The 27,332-nt window shown below is 42.3% G+C and overlaps 1 protein-coding gene across 1 annotated transcript in view; it reads left to right on the forward strand.

The window, feature by feature from the left end:
* The window catches only part of LOC149322406 (serine/threonine-protein kinase/endoribonuclease IRE1-like), an 88,465-nt gene extending 61,639 nt beyond the window's left edge, over window positions 1-26,826 (forward strand). Inside the window, exons 10-22 of the mRNA XM_089527040.1 lie at window positions 209-365; window positions 3,165-3,283; window positions 7,217-7,411; window positions 10,610-10,871; window positions 11,818-11,908; window positions 14,193-14,382; window positions 15,153-15,252; window positions 17,212-17,411; window positions 17,900-18,047; window positions 18,629-18,756; window positions 22,212-22,335; window positions 22,688-22,755; window positions 24,172-26,826. Of these exons, the coding sequence (XP_089383166.1) occupies window positions 209-365; window positions 3,165-3,283; window positions 7,217-7,411; window positions 10,610-10,871; window positions 11,818-11,908; window positions 14,193-14,382; window positions 15,153-15,252; window positions 17,212-17,411; window positions 17,900-18,047; window positions 18,629-18,756; window positions 22,212-22,335; window positions 22,688-22,755; window positions 24,172-24,378 (1,989 nt within the window). The 3' untranslated portion in view covers window positions 24,379-26,826. The remainder of the gene's footprint in view (window positions 1-208; window positions 366-3,164; window positions 3,284-7,216; window positions 7,412-10,609; window positions 10,872-11,817; window positions 11,909-14,192; window positions 14,383-15,152; window positions 15,253-17,211; window positions 17,412-17,899; window positions 18,048-18,628; window positions 18,757-22,211; window positions 22,336-22,687; window positions 22,756-24,171) is intronic.
* The last annotated feature ends 506 nt before the right edge of the window (window positions 26,827-27,332 follow it).

A 27,332-nucleotide genomic window follows, 5' to 3' on the forward strand; every position in this document is an offset into this window, starting at 1 on the left:
ATGGCCCATAATCTTTGAGCTTCTTATCTGTTTGCTAGCAATATCATGGAGGCCTTCATTCATCTATATAAATATAGACATCTGAGATTCAAAATGTGAAATTAAACTCCAGTGAAATTTTAAAAATTGCTTGTTTTGCTTTGTAAAAAGTAGATGCTGTATTGCTGGGTCCAAAGAACAGTATCAACACATTTCTCTCTTTCTATAGCCCCGAGGAAGTCCCATACCTCTGATTGAGGGTCCGAAAACACATGGTGTCACCATTGAAGAGTGCGTTATCACTCCAAGTACTGATCTGAAGTTCTCATCTGGATTTAAACAAAAGAACAGTCTCCACTACTTGAGAAATCACTGGCTTTTAATAGGTAAACATCCAACTTCTTCTGTATTGTAGTGCCCTCTGGTGGAAAAATGTAAAATTAAGATAGGGAATAAGGAGCGTATTGGTGAAACATGGACAGAATTCTGCTGGGGACATATTATTATTATTATTATTATTATTATTATTATTATTATTAACCTTTATTTATGAAGCGCTGTAAATTTACACAGCGCTGTACATGCAATCTTTTTAGTTAGACGGATCCCTGCCCTCGGGCTTACAATCTAAAAAGACATGACACAGAAGGAGAAGAGAGTGGTGGGGAGGGAAAGGGTAAGAGGTCCAGAAGTTCCTCTCTACCTCCAAGGCCTGGACCAAGGCAGATGGACTGGAGGGAGGGCTTGGCTTCATAATGGATGGTTAACCATTTTCCAGGGAAAATACATACTCTCAAGTAGGATAATGCATATACAGTACATAGCAATACAGGAAATGGTTTGATAAACAGGCACCAAAAGAACATCAAATAGTAACCGACAATTATGCAATGGTAAGCGACAATTATGCAATGCCTGGGAAGGCTTCTCTGAACAGGATGGTCTTCAGCTCCGTTTTGAAGCTGGTTAAAGAAGAGATGGCTCTTGTTCGCGGGGGAAGAAGGTTCCAGGAGTGAGGGGCAGCGAGTGAAAAGGGGCAAATCCGAGATGGGGCAGAGGAAATCCTGGGCTGGGACAGCAGACCTTGACTACCAGAACGGAGGGCCTGAGTGGGAAGGTGAGGAGAAAGAAGGTCTGATAAGTAAGGAGGGGCCAGTCCATGGAGGGCTTTAAATGTTGACAGCAGGAGCTTATACTGAATACGAAAAGGGAGGGGGAGCCAGTGAAGGGATGCCAACACAGAAGAGATGTGGTCAGCGCGGTGGGTGGAAGTGATAATGCGTGCAGCTGAATGCTGGACAGAGATTAAAGGACGGAGGTGAGAAAGAGGAAGCCCAGCCAGGAGGACGTTACAGTAATCAAGTCGTGAGATCACTAGGGCATGGACCAGGATCTTGGCAGTAGAGGCGGAGAGATATGGTCGGATTTTGGCAATATTGTACAAAAAGAATCTACAAGCCTTGGCTGTGATCTGGATCTGAGGGATACACGACAGAGAAGAGTCAAAGATAAAACCAAGACTGCGGGCTTGCTGGACTGGTTGAATAGAAATGTTGTCCACAGAGACAGAAAAGGAGAGTTGAAGGGTGAGCTTAGGAGGAAAGACAAGAAGCTCTGTCTTGGACATGTTGAGCTTCAAACGCCGATGGCACATCCACTGCGAGACAGCTGTGAGGCAAGACGAAACTTGCTGTTCAAGCCTTAGATCTTCATAAGTGGACTTACATATGCAGGAATTAGTATTGGGCAGCTGTCTAATGTCCTTTAAAAAGCTGCTGTTACATGACTGTGTAGCAGAGCCAGCAAATTGTCTAATGCACATTGGAGCCCAATGCACAACAGGACCAATGTGCAGTGGTCGTGATGCATATCACATTGGTTCAGTGCACATCAGGCACTCTTGCTGATGCCCTGTTACTTGTCTTTGCAATTCAGTAAAGTGGTTTCGGTAAAGTGCCTGTTCTACATAACTAAGGGCCCATACAGACAGGCCAAAATAAAGCTGCTTTTGGTCACTTTGGAGGTATGCTGTTTAAATGATGCATGCATCCTAAGAGGCTAGAAGCTGTGCCAAAGCTACACTGCAGTCCTAAGGACTGGAGTGTTGCTTTGGTATGGCTTACGGCCTCTTAGGACGCATGCCGTATTTGAATAGCATACCTCCAAAGTGACCAAAAGCAGCTTTATTTTGGCCTGTCTGTATGGGCCCTAAGTAATAAAGTAATGCAACATAAAAGTTCATATGGGAGTTCAACAACCATTTATATTTACATATTTTTGTCACTTTTTAATATATAAGGGATGTAAAATAGCTCAAGGACAAAACAGTATAGTTGTCTTTTGTATGGATTATTAGCAAAAGTGTACTTCTAGTTTTAGATTTTAGAATCTGAAATTATATGCTATCGTAAGAATGAATGTGTGAACTAAAACTTGAATAGGTAGACATTCTGTTCATAGCCTTTGCATTCATTTGCAAATTAGAAGATATTTAATAGTATTTAATAGTAAATATTTTGTAAGTACAGAGCATCTAAGTATTCAACTTACAAAATCTGCTCCCACAACATGTATTATTATTATTATTATTATTATTATTAACCTTTATTTATAAAGCGCTGTAAATTTACACAGCGCTGTACATACAATCTTTTTAATTGGACAGTTCCCTGCCCTCAGGCTTACAATCTAAAAAGACACAACACAAAAGGAGAAGGGAGTGGTGGAGGGGAAGGGGCCTTGTAGCATTGTAGTCATGTAGTGGCTATGTAGTGACGACTGTTCGCTTTCAGAACAGATTTGGATAAACTGATAGAGGGTAGATGAGTAATGTGGACAGCTTGAGATGTTGTTGGAATGCAATTCATACTGTCCTTAATGGGCTATGGTGAGTAGGGATGATGGGAATTGTAGTCCAATAACATCTAGAGGGCCACAGGTCTTCCCCACCCATCAGAAAGGGCTGTTGTCACTTTCATGTCCTGCTTGCAAAGATCTTATAAACTCGTTACTGCTGGCAGAATACTGAATAAAAAACAAATATTTGGCCTTATCTAGAAGTTTGTTGCCAGCAATGCCTTGAGTCGCCATATTATCAAGCCAGTTAAATACAGCCTACTATCAAATGATGTGACTTGGCCATTTCTTTTCTATGAGAATAATAGAAAACATATTTCTGTTTCAAGGGCACCATGAGACACCATTATCGGCTCCAACCAAGATCCTGGAGAAATTTCCAAGTAATTTGCCAAAGCGACATGAAAATGTGATCCCAGCAGAATCTGACAAAGCTGCTTTTGAAGAGGTTTGTAAATAAAATGTTTTTTGTTAACACATTCATTAGGGAAGTAGCAGCATGGAGAAGTTTATCTTGTGTGTGTGTGTGTGTTTTAAAAAACTGGATAGTGGGGAGTGGTCGGGATAGGATTTGTAAATTTCAGATCTCATACACCCTCTCACTCAAAAACAGAACTTGCCTAAGAATGGCAACAATGAGACCGGTCTATAGTTGTTCCTTACCAGGGGGTCCAAGGAGGGCTTTTTGAGCAACGGTTTGACTGTTGCTAGCTTTAAACTTGATGGAAATTTTCCCTCCCTGAATGATGCGTTGATAATACGTTGTAACAATAGTGTTACAGCATCGCCACCCTGGATGGTCAGCCAAGAAGGGCAGGGATCGAGAGAGCATGTCGTCTTCCTAACGCTTCCAAGAAGCTTGTCCACTTCATCGGTATGAACAAACTCAAAGTGATCCAGTTTAATAAAGTCCACGGAAGCTCTGGATACCTCTCCTATAGTTTCTGTTGAAATGCCAGCATCAAGATCAGCTCTTATCTGAGAGATTTTATCTGCAAAGAAGTTGTTGAAATCGTCACAGCAGGCCCTAGTTGGTTCTAAAATAGGGTTCAGAGTGGGAGGAAGCTGAGTCAGCTCCCTAACCACCCTGAACAGCTCTGCTGGACGTGACTCCGCAGACGCAATACGCGCAGCATAGGAGTTCTTTGCTGCGCTTAATGCCACTCCATAGGACTTCAAAAGAGCCTCATGGAGTGTCTTGTCGAATAAGTTCTGGTGTCTCCACCAGCTGCGTTCTAGTTGTTGCGCGACCTGCTTTATTTCCCGGAGATCTTCAGTATACCATGATTTCCTATTGGAAGCGGGCCGGAAAGGACACTTAGGAGCGATATTGTGTATAGCCCTGGAGAGGTCATGGTCCCAGATGTTAGTCAGGGCATCAACAGAATCGCCGCCAGATCCAACCATAAACCCCTCTAAGGCTTCTTGGAACCTTTTGGGTTCCATCTGCCTTCGAGGGTGGACCATCCTAATCGGTCCTCCACCCCTGGGGGGGATTTGGGTAGTTGCCTTAAGTCAAACCTCAACCAGGAAGTGATCCGTCCATGACAGAGCAGAGGTACCATCTACCTCTGCCCACGGAGTGTCCGAATCCGTACTAAAGACAACATCGAGCGTATTACCTGCGCAGTGCGTTGGGCCCGAGACTAACTGGGATAGGCTCATGGCCATCATGGAAGCCATGAACTCCCGAGCTGCACCTGTTAGATTTTGTGAGCCGGCCTCAAAAGGGATGTTGAGGTCTCCCAGAACCAGAAGTCTGGGAGACTCCAGCACCAGTCCCGAGACCAGCTGTGTCAGCTCGGCCAGGGAGTCTGTTAGCCCACGGGGTGGACGGTAGACCAACAGGATCCCCAGACTATCCTTAGCCTTCAAGGTCAGGTAAATACACTCGATGAAGTCCGTTTTCCGGATGGGGTTCCTGGTTAAGGTAAGAGTATTTTTATGGACTATGGCAACACCTCCCCCCCCCCCCCCGCCCACATATCCTGTTCTGCTCCTTAACAGTATACCCGGCTGGAAGAGTTTGTGCCCACACTGCATTGCTCTCAGCCCCCAGCCAGGTCTCTGTAATGCAAGCCAGGTCACAGTTCTTATCCTCCAAAAGATTGTGAATGATGTGGGTCTTATTCTTAATTGACCTGACATTGCACAGGAGCAGGGACAGGGTCAGTGGTACAGTTGGATTGACCCTCGGTTCTTTTGGGTTAGGAGGGTGGATGAAAGGCAGAATAGGTATTAAGCATCAATCCTGCCTTCCCTTATGTCGTAATTCCACCCTTCTACGGCTATATCTCCCCTTGCCCCACACTACTTCAATTGGAGCTCCGTCATGTAGGTCTAACTTAACAGAACCGTCCATTTCCCCATCAGAGTCGTCCCTGCCATACAACATTCCCCCCCTAAGCAGTCACACAGTCAGTACCTGGAGGAGAGCCCACAATAGGCACATTCCTCTGGCCGATGTGCTCACCCACTACCATCCCACCCCACAGCTACACAACACAATTAATACAACTAGATGGTGTAGATGGTCCGGTGCTCCGCAGGCACTGCCCAGTTGCACAGGGGTCGAGAGACAAACCAAGTCCTGGGGCACAAAGCACACACACATGCCTGTCCTTGGGGTTGGGCACTACTACTGCACGACTGCACAGCTGCGCAAGTAGAAAGCTATGGTGTAGTTGGTCAGTGCTCCTCAGGAGTTGCACAGCTGTGCAGGGATGGCAGAAAAAAAAAACAATCCTGGGGCACAGCACACACACACAAGCAGCGTCCTTTGGGGTCAGAGTGAGGAGGGCGCCTTTTGAAGGTGCTGCTCTCACCAGCACGCCCCTCCTCTTCCTCACAGCTGTTCCTGGCTTCCTTGGTGGTGTAGTTGTTGAGTGCTCCTCAGGAGTTGCACAGCTGTGCAGAGATGGCAGAAAAAAACAAACAAACAGTCCTGGGGCACAGCACACACGCACAAGCAGCTATGCATACATAAATAAGTAGATGTTGTAGAATATGAGCCATTATCTCATGCACCCTATATCTTGATATGGGACTACTGGTAAGCCTATGATCAGAGCCTCAGAGGATATGTCTGCTGGGAGCAATGTAAGGGCTATTCTGTCAGATGTGGCTGTTAGAAAGGAACAGAAAGACACAAGGTGCACAGGCATCCTCCTTAGTAATCTCAAAAGTCTGTTTATGGATCCAGTGGGAAGTCTGAGAGCATCATCTAGATACAGCAGTATTGCTGTATCTAAATGGCTGTGGTCCTGCTCAGTCCTTTAGAGTGAAGGAGATTCCAGGGGCCCTTCTTAAGAATGGAATGTGAATATAGCTATATAGACATAATGAATCGGTTGAGAAATGTTACAAAATTACTTGAAAGCTCACAAGTTCCAGTAAGTACATATGAACTATAGCAGTGCTATTCAAAGTGGTAGTCAGTGGACCAGGGCTGTAGTAACTTTCCAGGAAAGTATGCAAATATGTTAATAGTGTGGCATAAATATGGAACCATGGTCCATGACATCATATATCTTGAAGCACACTGAAATAGATTATGAACTGTAAGATCTTGGATGCTTTTTCATAGTGTAATTTCATTTTGAAAATTAATAGGATTTTCAAAAATCCCATTAATTTCAGTGTATCAGTTTTAAGTCTACATGGATCCAACTCAATATAATAATACAAATACAGGCCAAGATCCTGCATCAGAGACTACAGTCCATAATTTTATAATGCCATAGCTATGTCCTTGACAGGATTCATAAACCTAGTGAATTACAATGATGCATATCAGGGTGTCCTGCATGCTCTTTTGTTGGACATTGGGAGGTTCTGTTGTACAATAAGTCCCATAGCATTCTGGTGTCCATTGCACAATGTGTCTGATAGAATTCTGATGGCCATTGCAATGGGGACCATGCCACGACATACATGCTGTTGGTTCCAATTGTGTAATGGTCCCTGAGATCTAGCTACTTATCTGCTCCTCTTCTGAGAAGATGAGTATTGCATAGCATTGCAGTTCACCTTTACATGATCATAAGCCAGTTTCTAATTATGTAAATTCCTAGCAGGATATCTGCCCTAATTTTTGCCAATTGTGCAGATATCTTTAGAGTACCCAAATAAACCAGTAATATATTTTAGATATCATGATGTTCTCCTTACTAAACATTTTGCTATTTTGGCCACTTTTTGTTCTCTTTCCTTAGAGGCCTGTAAATTTGTTTTGGGTTATGTAATTGAATGTTGTTGTTTTTTGAGAACTATCTTTGTTAGTTAATGTGTGATATAAATGACTGGACACCCACCATGGATATGAGTTTAATGGTGGTTTTCATTAAAGCCTCTGAACTAATAGAGTCCTTTGTCCATTCAGGCAATTGATATAACTGGGAGTTCTACAAACAATTTACCTCCTCCTCCTCTGCCAAAGAATAATGGAGAGACCCCCAGCCAGACTAGCCTCCGACCAGAGGCTCCTGTTGACTCTATTCTGAAGGACATGGCCACAGTCGTCCTGAGCACCTTCTTACTCATTGGCTGGGTGGCCTTTGTCATCACATATCCAATGGTAATGGGTTGGTTTATGTTATAACAAGTTTGGGTGTTCAGACAACAGTGTGTGTCATCGCTGCAGAGGCCAACATCTGATTGTGTTACATTCAGTGAAGGAAACCCCACAAGTGGACCCAGGGAGATCCTCTGGAGCTGTTTTGGAGTAGCTTACAGGTCTGGGTCAGGTGGGCAAAGGAGGGAATGGAAGCATCATCTTGTGAATCTACAAAGGGTGCACATAGAGGGGAATCACTTTCACCACCCCTCAGTCTACAGATGGTGCTTCTTCTGTCAGTTAATGTACACAGATAGATCCACGCCAGAACAAAGGGAAGTTATTATTTGTGTTTGTTCCAGATTTAGATCTTACCAAGCACAGTTTCAGCTCATCCTCAGGACAATTAAGAATATAAACCAATATTCTATATCAGTTATTTAGTTAAATAGACTAGTTAGTTAAGTATATACCTTTCCTGGCCTCCCCCCCCCCCCCAAAAAAAAAAAAAAAACCTAACAAAAATATAATTTACTCATGCTCCAATCACCAGCAGAATGGATCTCCTTTTCCCTATGCAGCTGAAGCTCAGCAAAGTAAGTTTGGGGGGGGGGGGGGAGTTACAATTCTGGCAATACTGTCAGTACAGTGAATAATGAACAATTACAAATGAATAAATCTGGATTGCTGTTCCATATTCACATCTGCTACTTAGTCACAATTGCAGCACTTGCCACGATCATAACTCACTCAATTTATGTACTAGGCAGCAGTTGCATTGGGAGAAGGAGGTCCATTCTGCAGGCAATTGGAGCATGACATTTCTGATGTTTCTGCCTGGTTTGCGGGTGGGGTTGGCCCAGGAGAGGTTAGTTAGTTAAGTATACTTAACTAAGTAGCTAACATAGAATACTGGTCATAATGTTAAATCAAGAAGATACAATATTAGATTATACATTTTTCTGTTCAGCTTTTGGAGGATTTCTTTTTAAATGTTGCAGGACAGATCCAAAACCTGTTTGAATAAAATGAACGCAAAGAACTGGGTTCTAAGTTAAGAAGGAGATATCTATAGTCTTTTAGCAATGGTGAATAATGCAGGGGCCCCTAGTGTTGTAACAATGACAAAAGTAAGTAGGTGTAGACAGTGTAATTGTCTTCATGGGAAGCTACTCGGCTTCATGTCAACCACTTTAAACTTTTTAAGGGAAGAGGAAGATAAGTATTTAATATAAAGGACATTACAATTTATTGTGCAATGAATGTTGCATTTTTAGCATCTGTATAAAAGAACAGCTTTCAGTGGATCTGGAGGTCTTTCTGTGAAAGTTCAATCAGATAGTGATGCCATAATTAACTTTAATATAGAGTTATCTCAACAGTATGACATAATTTAAAGTAAAAGATAAAGCTTTCCCCTTTGACATGTTTGTCTAGTTGTGTCTGACTGTAGGGGCCAGTGCTCATCTCCGCTACTAAGCCAAGTGAGCCAACATTGTCAAAGACAACTCCATGGTCATGTGGCCAGCATGACTACACCGAATGCTGTTACCTTCCCACCAAAGTGGCAACTATTTATCTACTTGTAGTTTTACATGCTTTCAAACTGCTAGTTTGGCAGAAGCTGAGCCTAGTGACAGTAACTCACTCTGTCACATGGCTCCTGGGTCTCAAACTGCTGACCTTGCGATCGTCAGAGTGAGCGTCTTAACTGCAGAGAACCAAATCTAATGCTACTTCTTTCATAACTTGTTCTCTTCAGCAGTATATTTGCGTAGTGCTGGACTCATATATGAATTAGTAAATAAATGTATGATCCTTTGACTCAGGATTATAACATTTAGTCAACTTGGGAGAGTAGTTTAAAGACTAACAAATCACAATATGCACAGTGACAACCAATAAATAGATATGGTTTTTTAGGGTTTTTCAGGCTATGTGGCCATGTTCTAGAAGAATTTCTTCCTGACATTTCACCTGCATCTGTGGCTGGCATCTTCAGAGAATGCTGGCATGGAAGAGAGTTGGGTATATATACAGTCCTCCCTCTGTTTTAGCAGTTCTGAAACTCACGTCCCTCGCTTATGCATGACGGGTGAACAGAGGGGAAAAATGAGTTGTGCGCTCGAGGCACACGCCTGCACGCTTCCGCAGCCACGCGCCTATATTCAAGCCAGTGGGGCTCAATATAAGCAAAATTCCATTTTCACGGAGGGGTAAGGAACGGATCCCCCGTGAAAAAGGAGGCACGACTGTATACTGTGTGACCCTGTGTAGGGATTAATATCTGCTTGGTTATAAAAACTTTAGAATTATGGACAGAAGAGCAACATGATCTTCATTACTGCTACTTTTTGCCATGCAAAGTTGTTAATGTTCCTCATTACATTATTTAATGTGAATCCTGAAAGGCTGAATACCACTCAGAATGTGTCTCTCATTTATCTGCATTGATGTATGGATCATTATTGATTTTGATACAGTTAGCCCTCCTTATCCACTGATTTTTTTATACACGGCGGATTTTTTATACACGGATTCAAGCAACCATAGCTTGAAAATATTCAAAAAAAGTATCAAACCTTGATTTTTCCCATGTTATATAAGGGACACCATTTTGCTTTGCCATTGTATTTAATGAGATTTGAGTATACACGGATTTTGTTATTCACAGGGATTCCTGGAACCAAACCCCAGCAGATAACAAGGGTCCACTGTACTTCTTTTCACAAAAGAAAACAAAAAATAACCTGCACAGCATTTGAAGATTCAGTCAGCATTCAGATGCTGACTGACCACAAAATGAGAAGTTTTTGCCACCAGTTTCAGTTAACCACAGATTAATATTTATGTTATCCACCAATTAATGTTATAGATTAACAGCAGAAGAAATTTAGTTAATTCTCAGGATGTTTTGGAAACAGCTCAGTTTCATAATATGCAATTTGATGCTGACTTGTTTAAAACAAACAATAGTTAAGATTATCCCTATTTTGTCTAGTTTGGTGAAAACAAGCAGCAGTTAATGAAAAAAATGAGGCAAAACTATGCAGTAGGAAGGGAAAGAGTTGAGAAAATGTATAAACCCAAGGTTTTCCATTATGGTAAACTATTATTTATTTATTTATTTATTTATTTATTTATACTATGTTTTCTTGTGATACCTGAAAGCATAAAACAATCACAATTCTTATTAAATATTATTTCTTCCTTCTTAAGAGTGTACGTCATCAGCAACAGCGACAACATCAGCAGTTCCAGAAACAGCTGGAAGAGAAGATACAGTCATTGAAGCAGCAGCCCTTCATTCCCTCCACAGATTTGCACCCTGAAGGAGAATTTTTTGATAGTCCATCCACCCGGCTACAGGGCTCAGCCACCAGCTCCCCAAACCTGTCCCCCAAAGTATCAAACCATTCTGCATATTCCAATGTCTCTGCCTCTGATGGGGGAAGCTGCCTTTCCACTGAACAAGAAGAAGGTGGGAGCAGTGATCTATTTTTTTTCTTTTAGTGGGATTAAGACTAAAATATTGCATTTATTTTAAGGTCTAAACAAACAGAGTTAAATGAATGGGGAATGAACAGCACCATACCACCACTGTTTTTCAAGACCAGGTTAATTTCTGGCAGCTCCTCATTTCTTCAGTAAGGCTAAACCAGTTTATCTTGTATAAAACATTTTTATTTATTCAATTTAGATTGCTATCCTACATATATTTTATCCAACGTAAATCGCATTGAACCTAGGGATTAGTATATGGTTCTTTCTGCAGATTGCTTATGTATAGAATTGCATTGTTACATTGTCAAAGTTGATGTCTTTTTAGATACTAATTTTATTGCATCCTGTCCACAAAAACCAGGAGGCAAGCACTTTTCTGATACAACTTTTGGCAGTTAGCCAGCAGTAAGAACAATTTATAGAACGATGGGACAGACAGTGTAAATAACCTCTCCCTTTTTCTTCATTGTGCCCAGATTGGGGCACAGTTGGTTGGCATAGGTCCAAAATACCTTAAAATCCAGCCAGGTGCACTGTGAGATGGAGTCCTGTGATGCTGGTGAGTGGGGCACTGAAGGATGACATAGCCAGTCCTTTCCTGCTGGTGAGTGGCAGTGTGTCAACAAGTCACGACAGGACCTTATAGGCAGGTGGGAGGGAGCTGGATGTGACTTCCTACAGTCCCCACTTGCCAGTGCTGCAGAACTCAATCCTTTGGTGTGACTGTCTGGATTTTAAAGTGGGTTTCAGGAGACAGATTGGGAAATGGTGTGTAGCCACAGCAGTGTAATTATGGAGGATGTTAGTCAAATTCCACCTGATAATAGGCAGCTCTGGGACCTACCTGATAATATATGACTGCAAAATCATAGTGTGTGATAGTTGGTTTTTTTCTTGTTCCCTCTCCTTCTTTTGTTGGGCAGATAGGAATACAAACACCATAGTGGTTGGAAAGATTTCATTCAACCCAAAAGATGTGCTTGGACATGGAGCTGAAGGAACCATTGTTTATAGGTAAAGCACCAGACAAGAAATGATGTGGTCAAATAACCAGTATTTATTTCTCTGGTGTACTTGCACCAAATTAAGCATGTGTGATACAGCTCTTTTAGTCACCTGTGTGTGCTTAATCTCTTTGTTTGTGCATGTGTGTTCAGAGACAACCTTTCTTGCATTCCTTTTAGCCATGTAAATTTCCATGTTTATACTGAAGAATTTGGAGACTTTGCAGTAAAGGGAAAGTTGTGAAAGCGTGTTTCTTTTCTCTGCAGTGAAGGCCAACAATTTTGCTTTACAACTGGGAACTGCAGCATGGCCAAGGACCACTTTTTCTGGTTGGCCAAGTCCTCAAATCCTTTGTTTAAAAATGTTTATAAGTTAAATATTAAAATTGATAGTCTTTAAAGTGCCAAAGGATTCCTTCTGTCAGAGGTGGCATTTGATCCAGCAGAGAAATCCTGCTGCAGAATGGAAACAGTGGCAGTCTCTGTATATCTGCTCTCCCCATGCCATCTTCTGAACTCCTCCCCAAATTTACTATGGAAGATTGGGGTGCTCTCTGCAACAGTGGAGTAGGTGGTGCTTGGGGTTACAAGGGAATTGGTACATCAATAAAAATCACACAGAGACATTCACACTCCCATTTGTACCAGCCTGAGCCTTCTGAATGGAACTCTTGCTCAGGGAAAGCACCTCCCAGTGGAAAATAATAATTATTAATTTTATTCATTTGTTGATTCATTGATTTTTTTTTACCTGCCTTTCTCCATGGATTGAGGTTGGGAACAGCAACAGATTAAAACTGAACATATAGCATCAGCCTAAAAGAACATAAACAATTAGTCCATAGTTTAAAATTCACCATTTCAAAATCTGGATTGGCCTGCCAGAAGAGAATGGTCTTTAATGCTATTTTAAATTTGGATAGCATATTCAGCTGTTGACTCTCTTCTGGCAGGCCATTCCACAGTCTAGGGACAGCTGAAGAAAAAATCTCCTGAGTGACAGCTGCCAACCTAATCTGGGTTGACGGGAGTAAATGTTTCCCAGAGGACCTGAGTATACAGGATAGATTATACAGGAGGAGGCAATCCTTTACATAACCTGGACACAAACTAGGGTTTTAAAGGTAATAACCAACACTTTGTACCTTTCCTAGAAACTAAGGCCTGATACAGATGGGTGAAAAGTGCTGAAGGTGAGGGCTGAGTGTCCCCACGCTCACACCCTTCCCTGGGCTACCTGGGCACCATACTTGTGCGTGCCTGTTCAGATGGCGTGCACATTGATGATGTCCCTTTGATGCAGCGCCCAAATGGGGCAGCGCCAAAGGGGCATGATTAAGCCATCTGGCAGTGGCTATGGCGCCTCTTTAGAGGCACAAAAAAAGAGCCGGAAAAACCAGCTCCTTTTTGTGTTCTGTGGAGACCGGATCGGTGCCACTGCGTGCATTTGCTGCAGCACCGATCGGGGCAGAAAGCGGTGGTGTCTCGCCGTCCCTTCCTGCCTGTCTATGCCGGGCCGAATTGACAGCCAGTGGAGTGTTTTTAATACTGGTGTGATTATTATTATTATTATTATTATTATTATTATTATTATTAACCTTTATTTATAAAGCACTGTAAATTTACATAGCGCTGTACATACAGTCTTTTTAGTTAGACGGTTCCCTGCCCTCAGGCTTACAATCTAAAAAGACACCACACAAAAGGAGAAGGGAGTAGTGGTGGGGAAGGGGATGAGGTCCAGTAGTTCCTCTCTACCTCCAAGGCCTGGACCAAGGCAGGTGGACTGGAGGGAGGGCTTGGCTTCATAATGGATGGTTAATCTTCATCCAGGGAGGCAAGCGACAATTAAGCAATGCCTGAGAATGCTTCTCTGAACAGGATGGTCTCTCCTAGATGTAAGATCACTCCTAGATGTACCAGTGGCCAGTCTGGCCGCCATGTCTTGAAAAGTTTTGAAAAGAAGCTGAATCCAACCGCTGTGGTGGAGAAAGCATGCCCCTTCTAACACTTAATACCATGAGCATCATGGAGGAAACTGCTTATCTGTAGCAACAACAGATGTTGAAAAGGCTAAACAGCAGTTCCCAGAACAGGGCTACTAGGAAGCTGTAGTCCAAAAAATAATGTTTTCTAGCATGGGCCTATAGTCCAAGATCTTCTTTCTTCTAAACCAAATTGGAATCAATTTAAGTACAGGTTTAAGTTTATTTAAGTTGGTTCATGTGATAAATGCCACAAGAAGGATCCGAGTTGTGTTAATAATCTCTCTCTGTGTGTTGCAATAACTATAGGGGGACATTTGACAGCCGAGATGTTGCTGTGAAGAGAATTCTCCCTGAATGTTTCAGCTTTGCTGACCGGGAGGTGCAGCTGTTGAGAGAATCTGATGAGCATCCCAATGTCATCCGCTATTTCTGTACAGAAAAGGACCGGCAATTCCAATACATAGCTCTGGAGCTTTGTGCTGCCACTTTACAAGAGGTAAACTAAGGGTTCCACATACATCTCCAGTAGCTCTAAAATGCAAAGTCTAGCTGTTCAAAAGGACAGGTCCTGATCATTTCAGCCTGTGTCATTTATTTTTCATACTTTTTATACTTTATTTATAATTTTACTTAAATCTGTGGCAGGAGCATCTGTACCTCCACATCAGGTATCAGCAAATTCCAGGGGTCATGTTGTCTCCTGCCAACCACAGGGGGATGCATCCCTCTTGCTGCTTCATTAGTGAAATTTAGCAGCACATTGGAGACCCTCTCTAGGACAAGCACTTCCACTTCACAGCATGAGGAAAACAGAAGTGCTTCTTTAAAAGGAGCTTGTGCTTCCACCAGTGCAGCTGCAAAGGAAATGTAATGGGTTATTTGCAACAAATACCCATGCTAGGGACTTTTGTTGACCCACAAAGACAAGGTGGGAATGTGGCCCACGGGCTGTATATTTCTCACCCCATGATCTGGATAATATTTTCTGCTCTGTATATTAAGTACAGGAACTGGCACTGTAATCACCCTGGGGCATAATAGACAGCTTTTGTTCTAAATTGGGTCTGTTCTCAAGATTTAATGGCTATTTTGTGCCTCAGGATAATATATCTAGTACCTGTGAATTAGCTTACAAGCTATGTAGCCCACTCCTATGCCTGTTTCTGCAGGACTTATCCTCCTGTATTCAGTGGGGCTTGTTCCCAAGAGGCTGTGCCTAACATTGTGGCTGGAAACTCATGTTGATTTTGTTTCTGTGCATTTTAGTATGTGGAACAGAAGGACTTTACTCACCATGATTTGCAACCAGTCACCCTCTTGCAGCAGACAATGTCTGGTCTTGCTTATCTACATTCTCTCAATATTGGTAAGAAACCATTTTATTTTAGTATCCATCTTCTGTGACAGCTGAATTTTTAAAGAACAGTATTACATTTTTAGATACTTACAAGTGTGGAAGAAGCAATCTTTCGTTCTCTTGTGTTTATATAATTTATCTTGGGAAACCAGCTATTTTTAAAAATTACTTTTCCAAGACTATCCAAGGAATTCAGGACTAAGTTGGGATTTAAACCCAGATCTGCTTAGTCCAGGTATGATTTCTTATCTGCTATACCACATTGGCCCTCTCAAGTCTTGAATATCTGTAAATCATTCTGTGCTGTTTGGTGGGATGGTAGATTGGTGTATTTCATTGTAATCCTTCCATAAATTAAAGGACAGTAAATTCCATATATGCAAATTAGAGTCTCAAGTGTGGGATGCTTCTGGAACAGCTTACTATTTAATGTACATCTAGCAAACTCATATTGAAATGGGAACAGGTGAAATATGAAGTATTTTTTTAAACTATAAAATTCTGTCTCATAGTTACTTACCTAGTGCCATCAGTAGCCGTAGTACTTCACAGAATACAAGAAGACAAAGCCACAAAGAGTTCTGAACTGAAAATTTCACACAGGAGAACAATAGGAGAGGAAAGTAGAAACAGAGCTAAATAAGGAAGGAATGATAGTTGTTTCAGTTACACATGCTTAGGTTTAGTTATGGGTCATATTCTCAGATAAGGAGAGTGTGTGTACCCTAGTGAAGTATAGAGAACTTGGGGAGTGGGGTTAAAAGCAAATTGGGTAGCAACTACAGGTTGAGACTTCCTTATCCAGAATTCCAAAATTCAAAATATTCCAAACTTATCCACATGGGTGGCTGAGGTAATGACACCTTTGCTTTCTGATGGTTCAGTGTATACAAACATAGGCCCGTTACAAACAGGCCTTTTAGTACATAGTCAGTCCGTATTAGGGTTAGGAAGGTGCAGTGCTTCCACACACCCCTAACCCTAGTATGGACTGAGTCCGTACAAAATGGCGGCGCCCCATCTACATGGGGGCCGCCATGACGACGTCACGACCGTGCCACCTCTATACGGGGCAGCGTGGACGTGACGTCGTCGCTCCGCGCGAGGGCGCTTAGTGCGCCCTTTGCGCAGAGCAGGAAGGAGCTCCGTTTCGGAGCTCCTTCCTGGTTTGCGGCGCTGCTTTGCGTCACTGGGCGCAGCCTTCAGACGGCTGCGCTCAGCAACGCAAGGGAGAAAGGGGACAAGCGGCCCCTTTCTCCTCCTCCCCGCCGCCGCGGGGTGTCCTTGGGGCTTGAAGCCCCAAGGACACCCCTTTCCAGGCTGCGGGGAAGCAACCTTTTGCCGCTTCCCCGCGGCCTGGAAAGCGGCGGATCGAGGCCTCAGCGGCTGCTGTTCTGACCACTGAGGCCCCGATACCCCGGGGAAAGGGGCAGGTACAGGCCACCGCTTTTTGGCGGTCTGTAACGCACCTACGTTTCATGAACAGTTAAAAATATTATGTATAAAATTACTTTCAGGGTATGTGTATAAAGTGTATACAAAACATAAATGAATGTCATGGTTAGATTCAGGTCTCATCTTCAAGATTTCTCATTAGGTATATGCAAATATTCCAAAATCCAAAACACTTGTGGTCCCAAGCATTTCAGATAAAGGAGACTCAATCTGTACCTTCTGCTATTGTAACATCATATTAACCTTACCTTAACTCTGAGGGAATACCGAATATCAGCATCATGGAGTGAAGATGAGGAGCCTGAATACATCTTTCTGGAAGCTGCATCCACTGCAGTGTGGTAGTATTTATTTTTTCTTATATGCATGCATTTACATGCATGCACACATGCATATACACATTCTTACAGGAGAAATTGGAAAGACATATGTTATTCAAAACTTGTCTGTAATTGCAACCTTATTCAATCTGAAATAAATAAATTCAAAAAATAAGATAGCTTTTTAATTTAGTCCACAGAGATCTGAAACCCCACAACATCCTTATTTCTATGCCTAACGCCCATGGCAAAGTCAAAGCCATGATTTCAGATTTTGGCCTGTGTAAGAAGCTCGCAGTAGGCAGACACAGTTTTAGTCGTCGGTCTGGAGTACCAGGCACTGAAGGCTGGATTGCACCAGAAATACTGAGTGAAGACTGCAAAGAGAATCCTGTAAGTACATCTTACAGGTTGATTATTCATTATACATTTTCCAGAGGATTTTTTTTTTTGGGGGGGGGTGATTTGGTTTGGTTTGCTTTTCTTTTTGGAGTGTAAACTGAAGACTTTTGTTTAGGCAACTTTCTTTCTTTAGAGAGAGAAAGTTAACAAATGCCCTTGAAGGTCTTACATTGATTTAATGTTTCTATTTCAGCCACAATTTAACACTAAAGGCACAATGCTTGTTGCTGAGCAGAGTTTTTGTAAACCCAGTTTTTTAACTCCATCTTTTAACTTGGCCTGGGTGTTTATTGACTTTATCACAAGAAATCATTGAAAAAATTAATGCACCTTGTGCCAAGTAAAATTGAATAGAGTTATGTGGTCACTATATTATGAAAATGAGAGAGGAGAGAATCAGGTGTGTTTGGGTGTTGAACATAAGTTTGCTATCTCTTGTGTAAGGCTGATCTTTCTGTTTTTTATGCTTTTCTTCATAGACACATACAGTAGATATTTTTTCAGCTGGATGCGTCTTCTATTACATGGTATCTGAAGGCAGCCATCCATTTGGCAAATCCCTGCAGCGGCAAGCCAACATTTTGCTTGGTACCTACAGCCTGGATTTCCTGAATCCAGAAAAACATGGTAAGCAAACAGAGATTTTCAACTGTTGGTAACTGTGGCTGCAGATGCACAGCAGAAATAATGTAGTTTGTCACTGCTTTAACTGCCATGGCTCAATTCTATGGAATTCTGGGATTTGCTGTTCTGTGTTAGAGAGCTCTGTGCCACAACAAACTACAAATCCCAGGATTTGATAGGATTCGGCCATGGCAATTAAGGCAGTGTCAAACTGCATTAATTCTGCAATACAGATGCAGCCTGTGACTGCACATCCCCGATTTTTGTCCAACTTGCATTTGAGGTCCATGGGTTTGTGTCCTTTGTCTTTAAAGCTATGTCCTGTGCATTTATACCAAAAGAAAAAAATGTGAGAAAAACCAAAATGTGATGTTCAAGTGTTCGCAGATTTGGGAGTTCAGAATAATATCCTTGCTTTTCTCTAGCCTGCAGAGTTCAAGATGAAACAGAATTTGGTTTGTGGTTTTTTTGTGTGTGAGTGTCTCAAAAGGTCAGCAGTTATGTTTACTCAAAAGTATCTTAACAAATTCACAAACATACAAAATGCTTTAAATAAACATTTTTTTTTCTTCTTCCCTTCACAGAGGACATAGTAGCTCGTGACTTAATAGAGCAAATGATAAGTACAGATCCTCAAAAACGGCCGTCCGCTAACTGTGTACTAAAGCATCCATTTTTCTGGAGTTTAGAGAAGCAGCTCCAGTTTTTTCAGGTCAGCCATGATCTCCTTCTCTCTTCCCCTTGCTATTTAATTTTGCATGCTATAAATATAAATCTGTATAATGACAATTTACAGCCCTATATCCTTCAGAGACAGAAACATCCTGAGAGTCAGAAGTTTTTCTTTACTTCTAAAATGTCATGGTTGAATTACAACTCAGTGCATAATATTACAGGAAGCACTCTATGGTTGCAATTCTGCAAGAACACAAAATGCAGGCACTAGTACTATGGCAAAGAATTCAGCTTACTTAAAAAATCCAGTTTTCATTTTTAAAAATGGTAACTGTCTAAACCTTTGGGTTAATTTATGGACCATGCCTCCTGCAATCTCGGAAGGCAGAGAAGTGGTAGCTGAATATAAGAGTTGTAAAGACTGCATAGCTAATCAGGCAAAATTGGTAATTTCTTGTAGCAGTTACTTTGCATGATCTATAAGGTGGTAGAATTTTCCATTTTTCCTTGACAAGATTTAGAATGCTGAGGAATCTAAATTTTAATTTTCTTATTTTAGGGTCAAGTTGAACCCAGACAATAAACCATTTGTATAGATTTCAGGGGCCTGAATACCCTAAAAGCACCTGATCCTTTCTGATCTTGGAAGCTAAGTAGGGTTAGCTCTGGTTAGTATTTGGATGGGAGGCCATAAATGACTATCAGGTGCTGTGGGCTATATTTCAAAGGAAGGAACTAGTAAGACCACCTCTGATTGAACGCATGTACACACAGAGATTTATTTCAAGATAAATGAGTAGAGTATTTATTTATTTAATTCATATCTTGCCTTTTCTTTGTGTAGAGGGGTGGAACATGCGGAATGTGTGTTGTTCCACTCACATCTCTGAAAGGCAGGAAATATGCAGTGCCTTTGAGGGTATCCATTAGGTGGGATGACCCTCCTTGCTATCCCAGTTTTGTTTCTTAATAATAATAATAATAATGTAGTTTATTTATACCTCCCGCCTCTCCCACGAATCGAGGTGGGATTACAACCTTAAAAGACACTTAGTACAATTTACAATCAATACAACAATAAAATACTAACACTGAATTTACCAAGAATTCCTATTAATTCTCTAAAAATTACAATTCATCCATTAGCCAACAATCAAAGTCAAGGAAGAGCAGTCATCATAACCTTTTTATATGGAATTCAGTGGATAAGCCCACTGGAAGAGATCCATTTTGAGTGCCTTCTTAAAGGCCTCTAAGGTAGTAATGAAACGGATCTCTTCCGGTGGGTCATTCCATAATCTTGGGGCTGCGGCAGTGAAGGCCTTATGTGAAGTTGTCATTAACCTGGTATTATAATATTCTAGTAAAAACTTCCCAGATATTCTGAGAGTGCGGGGTGGATTATGTAGGGAGAAGTGCCCCCGCAAGTAACTCAGGCCCGAGCCATGTAGAGCTTTAAAGGTAACAACCAAGACCTTGTATTGCACCTGGAAGCTAATTGGCAGCCAGTGAAGAGATTTCAGTATTGGTGTTATATGGTCAAACCTAGATGTTCCAGTGAGCAATCTGGCTGCTGCATTTTGAACCAATTGAAGCTTCCGAATTTGGTACAAGGGTAGCCCCAAGTAGAGCGCATTGCAGAAATCTAACCGAGAGATTACCAGTGCAAGTACTACTGCTTCAAGGTGCTTTCGGTCCAGGTAGGGATGCAGTTGGCGTATCAACCAAAGCTGATACCAAGCACTCTTGGCTGTCGCATCTATTTGGACTGTCAATTATAAGGATGGATCCAGGAGTACTCCCAAACTGCGAACCTTGTCCTTTAGGGAAAGTGTGACCCAATCCAGGACTGGGTGACAAAACTCCATCCCTGGACTTGGGGTACCTATCACGAGTACCTCCGTTTTCTCTGGATTCAGTCTGAGTTTGTTTTCCCTCATCCAGCCCATTACTGACCCAAGGCAGGCATCCAGAGGAGAGATGCCATCCCTAGTCACTGCAATAGTTGGGGACATAGAGAAATAAATTTAGGTGTCATCAGCATACTGATGCTTAGCTACACTATGGAAGGAGGCTCCTGACTTCCTTTGCCCTCCATATGACCCTATGTTTCCACTAGGATGGGATGGGTGGATCTGACAAGACCCACTGCTTCAGTGCAGATCCTACCAGTTTGCACTGTCTCCGGCATCCCAGGTTGTTTGTTCTTTCCCTGCATACATGTCTGCTCCAGCAAGTGGGGGGCAGGGGAGGAAGAGATAGGGAAGGGATGAGTAGGCTAGGAAGGAAAATAACAGATGGAAGGGACAAAGCAGTAAAACCCAGGAAGGTGTTTCTCTCTCTCTTCACAGAAAAGAAAGAGAGGACATGAGAACAAAGGAAACAAATGTGGCGACTGGAGCAGGAATGAGGAAAAACGTATGCTGACGGAGACAAGGCAAGAAACCGCTCCAGTCGCCACATTTGCTTCCTTTGTTCTCATGTCCTCTCTTTCTTTTCTGTGAAAACAACAGGAAGTGGCCATCTTACAGGTAAGACAAGCAGTTCTTTCTTCTCCAGTATGGGACTCAGTGTATTTCTTGCCTTTACAATTTATTTATTTTTGAAACAGTAGAATTGCTGACATTCAGTCATGACATTTCAGTAGTACAAACAGATGCCATTTTAAATCTTTTGAGAATTTTTAAAGCAAGAAGTATCAAGGAAGCTCACAGGAGGGCAACTACAGACCAGCATCATTTTCCATAACCCAATTTGAAGGTGATCATGGGAACACTTCTGGAGTAATGATGCCTATGCCAAGTGAACCACAGTATTGCTGGCCTTGGTACTTCTGGAGTACCATTTGCTCATACCTCCTAATGTATAGCCCTCTGCTTTGACAGCTTTGGCCCTCCCACAAGAGAGAGAGCTAGTGTGTGTTAGCAGTTGCAGGTTGGACCAGGGTTTGAATTTTCACTCAGCCATGAAAACCCACTGGATGATCTAAGTCACAGCCTCAGAGGAAGGCAATGGCAAACCTCCTCTGAATAAACCTTGCCAAATTATCATAAGTTGGCATTAACTCAAATGCACATAATAGCAATAGACTGATGCAAGGCAGGGCCCGCTGTCACAGCTGTGGGAGAAAGTATGAAAGATATGGAGAAAGAGGGCAATCACTGCATATCCTTCTCTTCCTTCTTTTGGAACAGTGGCCCTGAAGCCAACATGCTGTAGCCCAAAGGGAGGTTGGAACCTAGAGTGCTGCCCTTTGGCTCCCGGGAAGTCTGTGCACCTTGCTATTTGCCTGTTGCTGCCTCCCTGATTCCTACTGGGGAAGCTCTTACCTTGAGTTGTATATGCCAAATTTGAAGCTATAGCATGGGAGACCCCGGGAAAAAGCAGCAGCCTTCCTTACATTGGTACTACAGAGGAAGGAGATTTCTTTATTTTTCTGACATATGCCTGTTGCCAAACATGACATCTGCAACTGCATAATATCAATTGCAGGATGTGAGTGATCGAATAGAAAAAGAATCCTTAGATGGTCTAATCGTCAAGGAGCTAGAGAAAGGAGGAAGAGCGGTGGTGAATATGGACTGGAGAGAGCACATCACTGTTCCTCTACAGACAGGTAAAGTGCCATCATGGTACCTTCACAGGGAATTAATTGGAATAACTAATACTTCAGTCTAAATCCTGTTGGTGATCCAAAGTAGAGTAGACCCATTGAGTCAGTAGGATTGACATAGGTGTAGACTTAGCACTCAACAATTGATTCAGTAGGTCTACTCTAGTTGGGATATTCAATGGGGGTCTTCATGTGTAATGATTGTGCAAATTGCCCTTTGGTAAAGAGGCAGTTATCTCTGGTGGGCGGTGGGGGGGGGGGGAGAGACTCAACTGTGAGAAACTAGATAAATTATTATAGTCACTTTGGAGTTTGTATGCATGTACACTCAATTATTCTAATATATTTTTTGCAGATCTTCGAAAATTCCGATCCTATAAAGGAGGATCCGTCAGAGATCTCTTGCGGGCAATGAGAAATAAGGTATGTGTTTTTGAAAGCATCTCTTAAGAGTGGACAAAAAAACAACTGTCTCCCTCCCACATGTTCATGTAAACCAGGGGTCCCAACCTGGGGGTCAATCACGTGACCCCTTCTTGGGGGTCGCCAGGTTGGGAATCCCCCCTGCCTCCCCCTCCCCTTCTCCCCGCGGGTACCGGCGCTGGAACAGGCACAGCACAGGGAAAAAGGAAGGGGGCGGGGCTCCCTCCTTTCCCTTCGAGTGCCAGCGCTGGTGCAGGGACCCGCAAGGAAAAGGGGATGGGGCGGGGCCTCCTCTTCCACTCCCTTCCCGTGGGTGAAAGCACCCGCAAGGAAGAAGGGACGAGGGGGTCGCTTCCTCCTCTCCCTTCCCTCCCGCGGGTGCAGCCACCCGTGAGGAGGAAGGGACGGGGGGGTCGCTCCTCCTCTCCCTTCCTTCCCGCAGGTGCAGACACCCACGAGGAGGGAGGGACGGGGGGCCGCCTCCTCCTCTTCTCCCCGGGGCTGCCAGGCAACCGCGGGGAGAAGGGGACGGGACTGCAAGCCCCAGCGGGCTTTGAGGCCGGAAGTCCAGCCCCTTTTCCCTCGGCGGCCTCCCTAATTGGTTGGGAGGCTGGGAGGGGGCGGGACTTCCGGCCACAAAGCCCACTGGGGCTTGTAGGCGGCCGAAAGTCCCGCCCCTTCCCGGCCTCCCAACTGATCAGGGAGGCCGTGGGCAGGACTTTCATCCCCAATGGGGGTTGCAGCCCAACAAAGGTTGGGAACCGCTGATGTAAACTATACTTTCTTTCTTTCTTTTTTCTTTTTTTCTCTTTTTTTGCCTGTACCAGAATAAATCTGTCCATTCATGTAGTGTAATTGTAAACAGTTAAAGCTTGGATGTGGTGAGCCAAAATAGATAACATGTGCATCAGGTGAATAATAGGATCTCATGATTTTTTAAATTAAATACATCATTGAGACCCCTTGAACTCCATTGGACTAGCAGCACTGAAAAGTTGATAAAGTTTTTAGCATGAACTATTTTCACTGTCTCAAGGCCTGTCAACCTCCACCTACTATTTGCGGCATTTCCTTTGTGTTTTTTAAGCAGAATAAACAGCCACTTCAGGATTTTGATTGAGAAAATGGCATGGGAGGGGGAAGAGAATGTATTCTGCCTACTGCTTTTGTCTCCCAGTGTTGGAGTGCTAATATTAGAGAAGTAAATGATGCAGAAATTTCTGTAAGGCCAGGAAGGGAATCTGAGATTGCATCTCTTTCAAGATCTGGGGTATCTTATAGAGACCCTTCCAGAGGACATGGGTTAGTAAGTTTAAGGATGATTTCTGTAAAATACTGCATTAAAAATGTGAACTTGTTGCAAACATGTTGTTCTATTATCTCCCTTCCCCTTCCTGTCCCTTCTTTTTCTTCCAGAAACACCACTATAGAGAACTGCCCCCAGAGGTGCAGGAGACCCTGGGTTCTGTCCCTGATGATTTTGTTCATTACTTTACATTGCGTTTCCCTCACCTTCTTCTACACACCTACCATGCTATGCAAATCTGCTGCCAGGAAAGACTATTCCAGCCTTACTATATGCAGGACTCCAATTGGCACAGTTTCCCTGCAGATGCTGTTTGAAAGACGGAGGCTCCTTGTTCTTTACACATGCAGGGCTGTGGAACAGGCCTGTCCATAACAGGGTGACTAGCAGGATTGTCAAAGAGTGGGAAGCCTCTTTGAGAGATCCAGAATTACCCAATGTGCCTTGTGCTCTGCCTGCTCTAACTCAGGAAATAGACTCCAGGTTGGAATCCAAGGAAGGAGACTAGGTAACTTGCACACAGCTTTATATTACAGAAGTGAGGAGTGAACAAAAGGCAGCTCCTGTAAAGAAAAGTGAAGTGGAATACAAAGTAGCTCAATTTGACAAATGTGTCATCATGATCCTGGAAATATGTACACTGTGTACTCTTTTTATACTGGCATTCAGGAAATGTTACTGCACAGAATCATTTTAAAAAAAACATTGAGAAGCATTAACTTTGCCAAGTACCTTCAGGAGTTCAAGAAGGACCCTTTTAACTGTAGCATATGCTGTTTTTGGCCACTGCCATGTTGTGCACTTGAAGCAGATGCAAGAATGAGTGATTGTTAATGGGAATATAAGATTTAAACATTCAAGACCCTGTAACTGTCCAGGAGAGAAGTATAGAATATGAATATGAATATATATATATATATATCTCCCCCAAATATTTCAAAATAGAAAGGTGGCCTTGAAATGACCAACTGGAAACATGAGTAAGTGTATGCCATGATGGGGGAGCGGGGCAGGGGGGGAGAGAGAGACACAATTCAAGATGTTTCTGGAACAAGACACGACTTGAGTTACAGTACTAGAAATCCTTTACACCTTTGGAGGAAACTATTCAGATGCCATTTCTGGCTTCTTTACAAGAATGTGAGTAGTTAGTAATGTGATTTAAATACAACAGTTGGCAGATCTAGAAATGTTCTTTAATTTTGTTTGTACAATCATCAAAGGATCAGTCCTTGCTGTCTTCAGTGTAACTTGAGGTGCTGCTAGATATTATAGATGACTTCCTTCCTGGCCTGAGGAGAGGGAAATCCATCTGTAAAGGGCCCTCCCTGGATGGCAGCAGGAAGTTTTGCTGTTGCAGAGGCTCCACCAGCTGTGAGGAGTAAAAAGGGATGCATTTGTCAATGCCCTTAGACCTGTTGGGGCCAAAGCAACTCTGGATGGATGGATGGATGGATGGATGGATGGATGGATGGATGGATGGAGTGGGTCTTCTGTATCCACTGCAGTTTGGTTCCAGGACACCCCCACCCCCACCTCAAGTCCCAATAAATACAGTGGGAAAGTAAAATGGAATTCCTTATATAAAATGGCAAAATCAGTGTTTACTTTTTGAAATTTAAATATTTTAAAAATACTTTCAAACCATGGATGCTTGAATCTGGGGATAAAAAGTTCATGGATATGGAGGGCTGGCTCTATTTGTATTTCTGCCCATGATGAATGGGAGGGAGTTTTTCTTTAAAAAAAGAAAGCAGGATGCTAAGAAAGATAGATGGATAGACAGAAGGAAGGAAGTGAGGGGAAAACTATCCATATATACTGTACCTTTTCCCAGCACAAACTGAGCAAGGCTTAGGAAATGGTGCCTTTATAGAAACTCCACTCATCCCCTTCACCTACGTGGGATTGCTCTCCAGGTTGTTTGTTCTGAGGTAGTGGAACTTAGCAGAACTGCATAGAAATTTTATATATACAGTCACAATAAAATCTCAGTCCTTTAAATTGGAGAAGAAATCCTATTTCTTGTTTATGTAGATTCTCTGGAAGAAAAAGCGAGAGGCATCTGCTTCGCATTGTGAAGGATGCAGTTTTCCTTTTCGGTGTCCCTAAAAATGATGTGCGTTGTCTGTCCAGAAACCATTAAGAATCCCCAGTAATGTGCTCTGAGTTCCACCATCACATTTGTAGTATTCTTTTACAAAATATTTATTTTACATATTTATATTTATTTAATTTTTACTACAGAGTGGTACCACATTTAAATGGTACAAGTGTAAAGCATGCCAAATCTTTTAAAATATAAAAACAAAACCTTCTCTGGTGCAGTAAACAAATTTTTAAAAGTGGACAAAGCAAAGGTATACTGCATCTTTTCAACCAACTTGTGCATTTTCACTGAATCAGGATAAAATGTTTTAATGTTTGTAATCTGTGTGGCTGTATTCTTATGTGTTTTACATGAGTAAATTATTAATGGTTAATTGTATGATTGGGCATTGATGTGGGCATATGATTTTGCTTTGTCTTTTGTTCTATTTGGGTCTTACTTTACAGGGAAGTAGATTTTTCTAGATTTATAAAGCAAGGTAAGATACCCAGATATGGATACTGCAGGATGTAAAGCTTGAAAATTACAGTAGTCTTAATCTTAATTTAATTGAAATCATATTTCTTATTTTTATAGCTCTCTTGTACAAGACTTTTATATTTCTTCAGAATAAGAACATCAGACAGCTAAAGAATAAAAATAGCATTTGAAATAAGTGTGCAGTATTTTTTCCTTTTAAAACAGTGTGCATGGTCCCTCTGCATGTAAGTGAAGGAATGGCCCTTCTCACAGCCCAAGAAAACCAGCCTCCTGCCACTCATTCACTCACTGCTACACATCCACCATACTGTATATCCAGAATGAGAATTTCTTTCCTTATTATCCAGTCCCTCTGTTGCTCTCCATCAAACTTCTGGTTTGCAAAACAAAAACTAGATGGGAAACTTGGAAGTCTGTTGGTTCTCTGGTCGACACAGCAGTTTTTTCACACATTGTGGGATGCTCTTTCTAAGACAGAGAAGGGAGGGGGGGGAACCAGGTGAAAACAAATCCTGAAGCTCATTTTCAACTGGGTGTGTATAGCTATCATTCTGTATTCAGAAGAATCTACAATAAACATGTCTTTTGATTTCATTGCTTTTTTAAAAAAAATTAATCTAGAGGCTGAAAAAAAACATATATGCAGTAATATAGTTGCATGGCCTATAAAGAATTAAAGTG

This window comes from Sceloporus occidentalis, unplaced genomic scaffold, assembly GCF_023333645.1.
Source record: "Sceloporus occidentalis isolate IW3139 unplaced genomic scaffold, rSceOcc1.0.p SCAF_1, whole genome shotgun sequence".
Classification (NCBI taxonomy): Eukaryota; Metazoa; Chordata; class Lepidosauria; order Squamata; family Phrynosomatidae; genus Sceloporus; species Sceloporus occidentalis.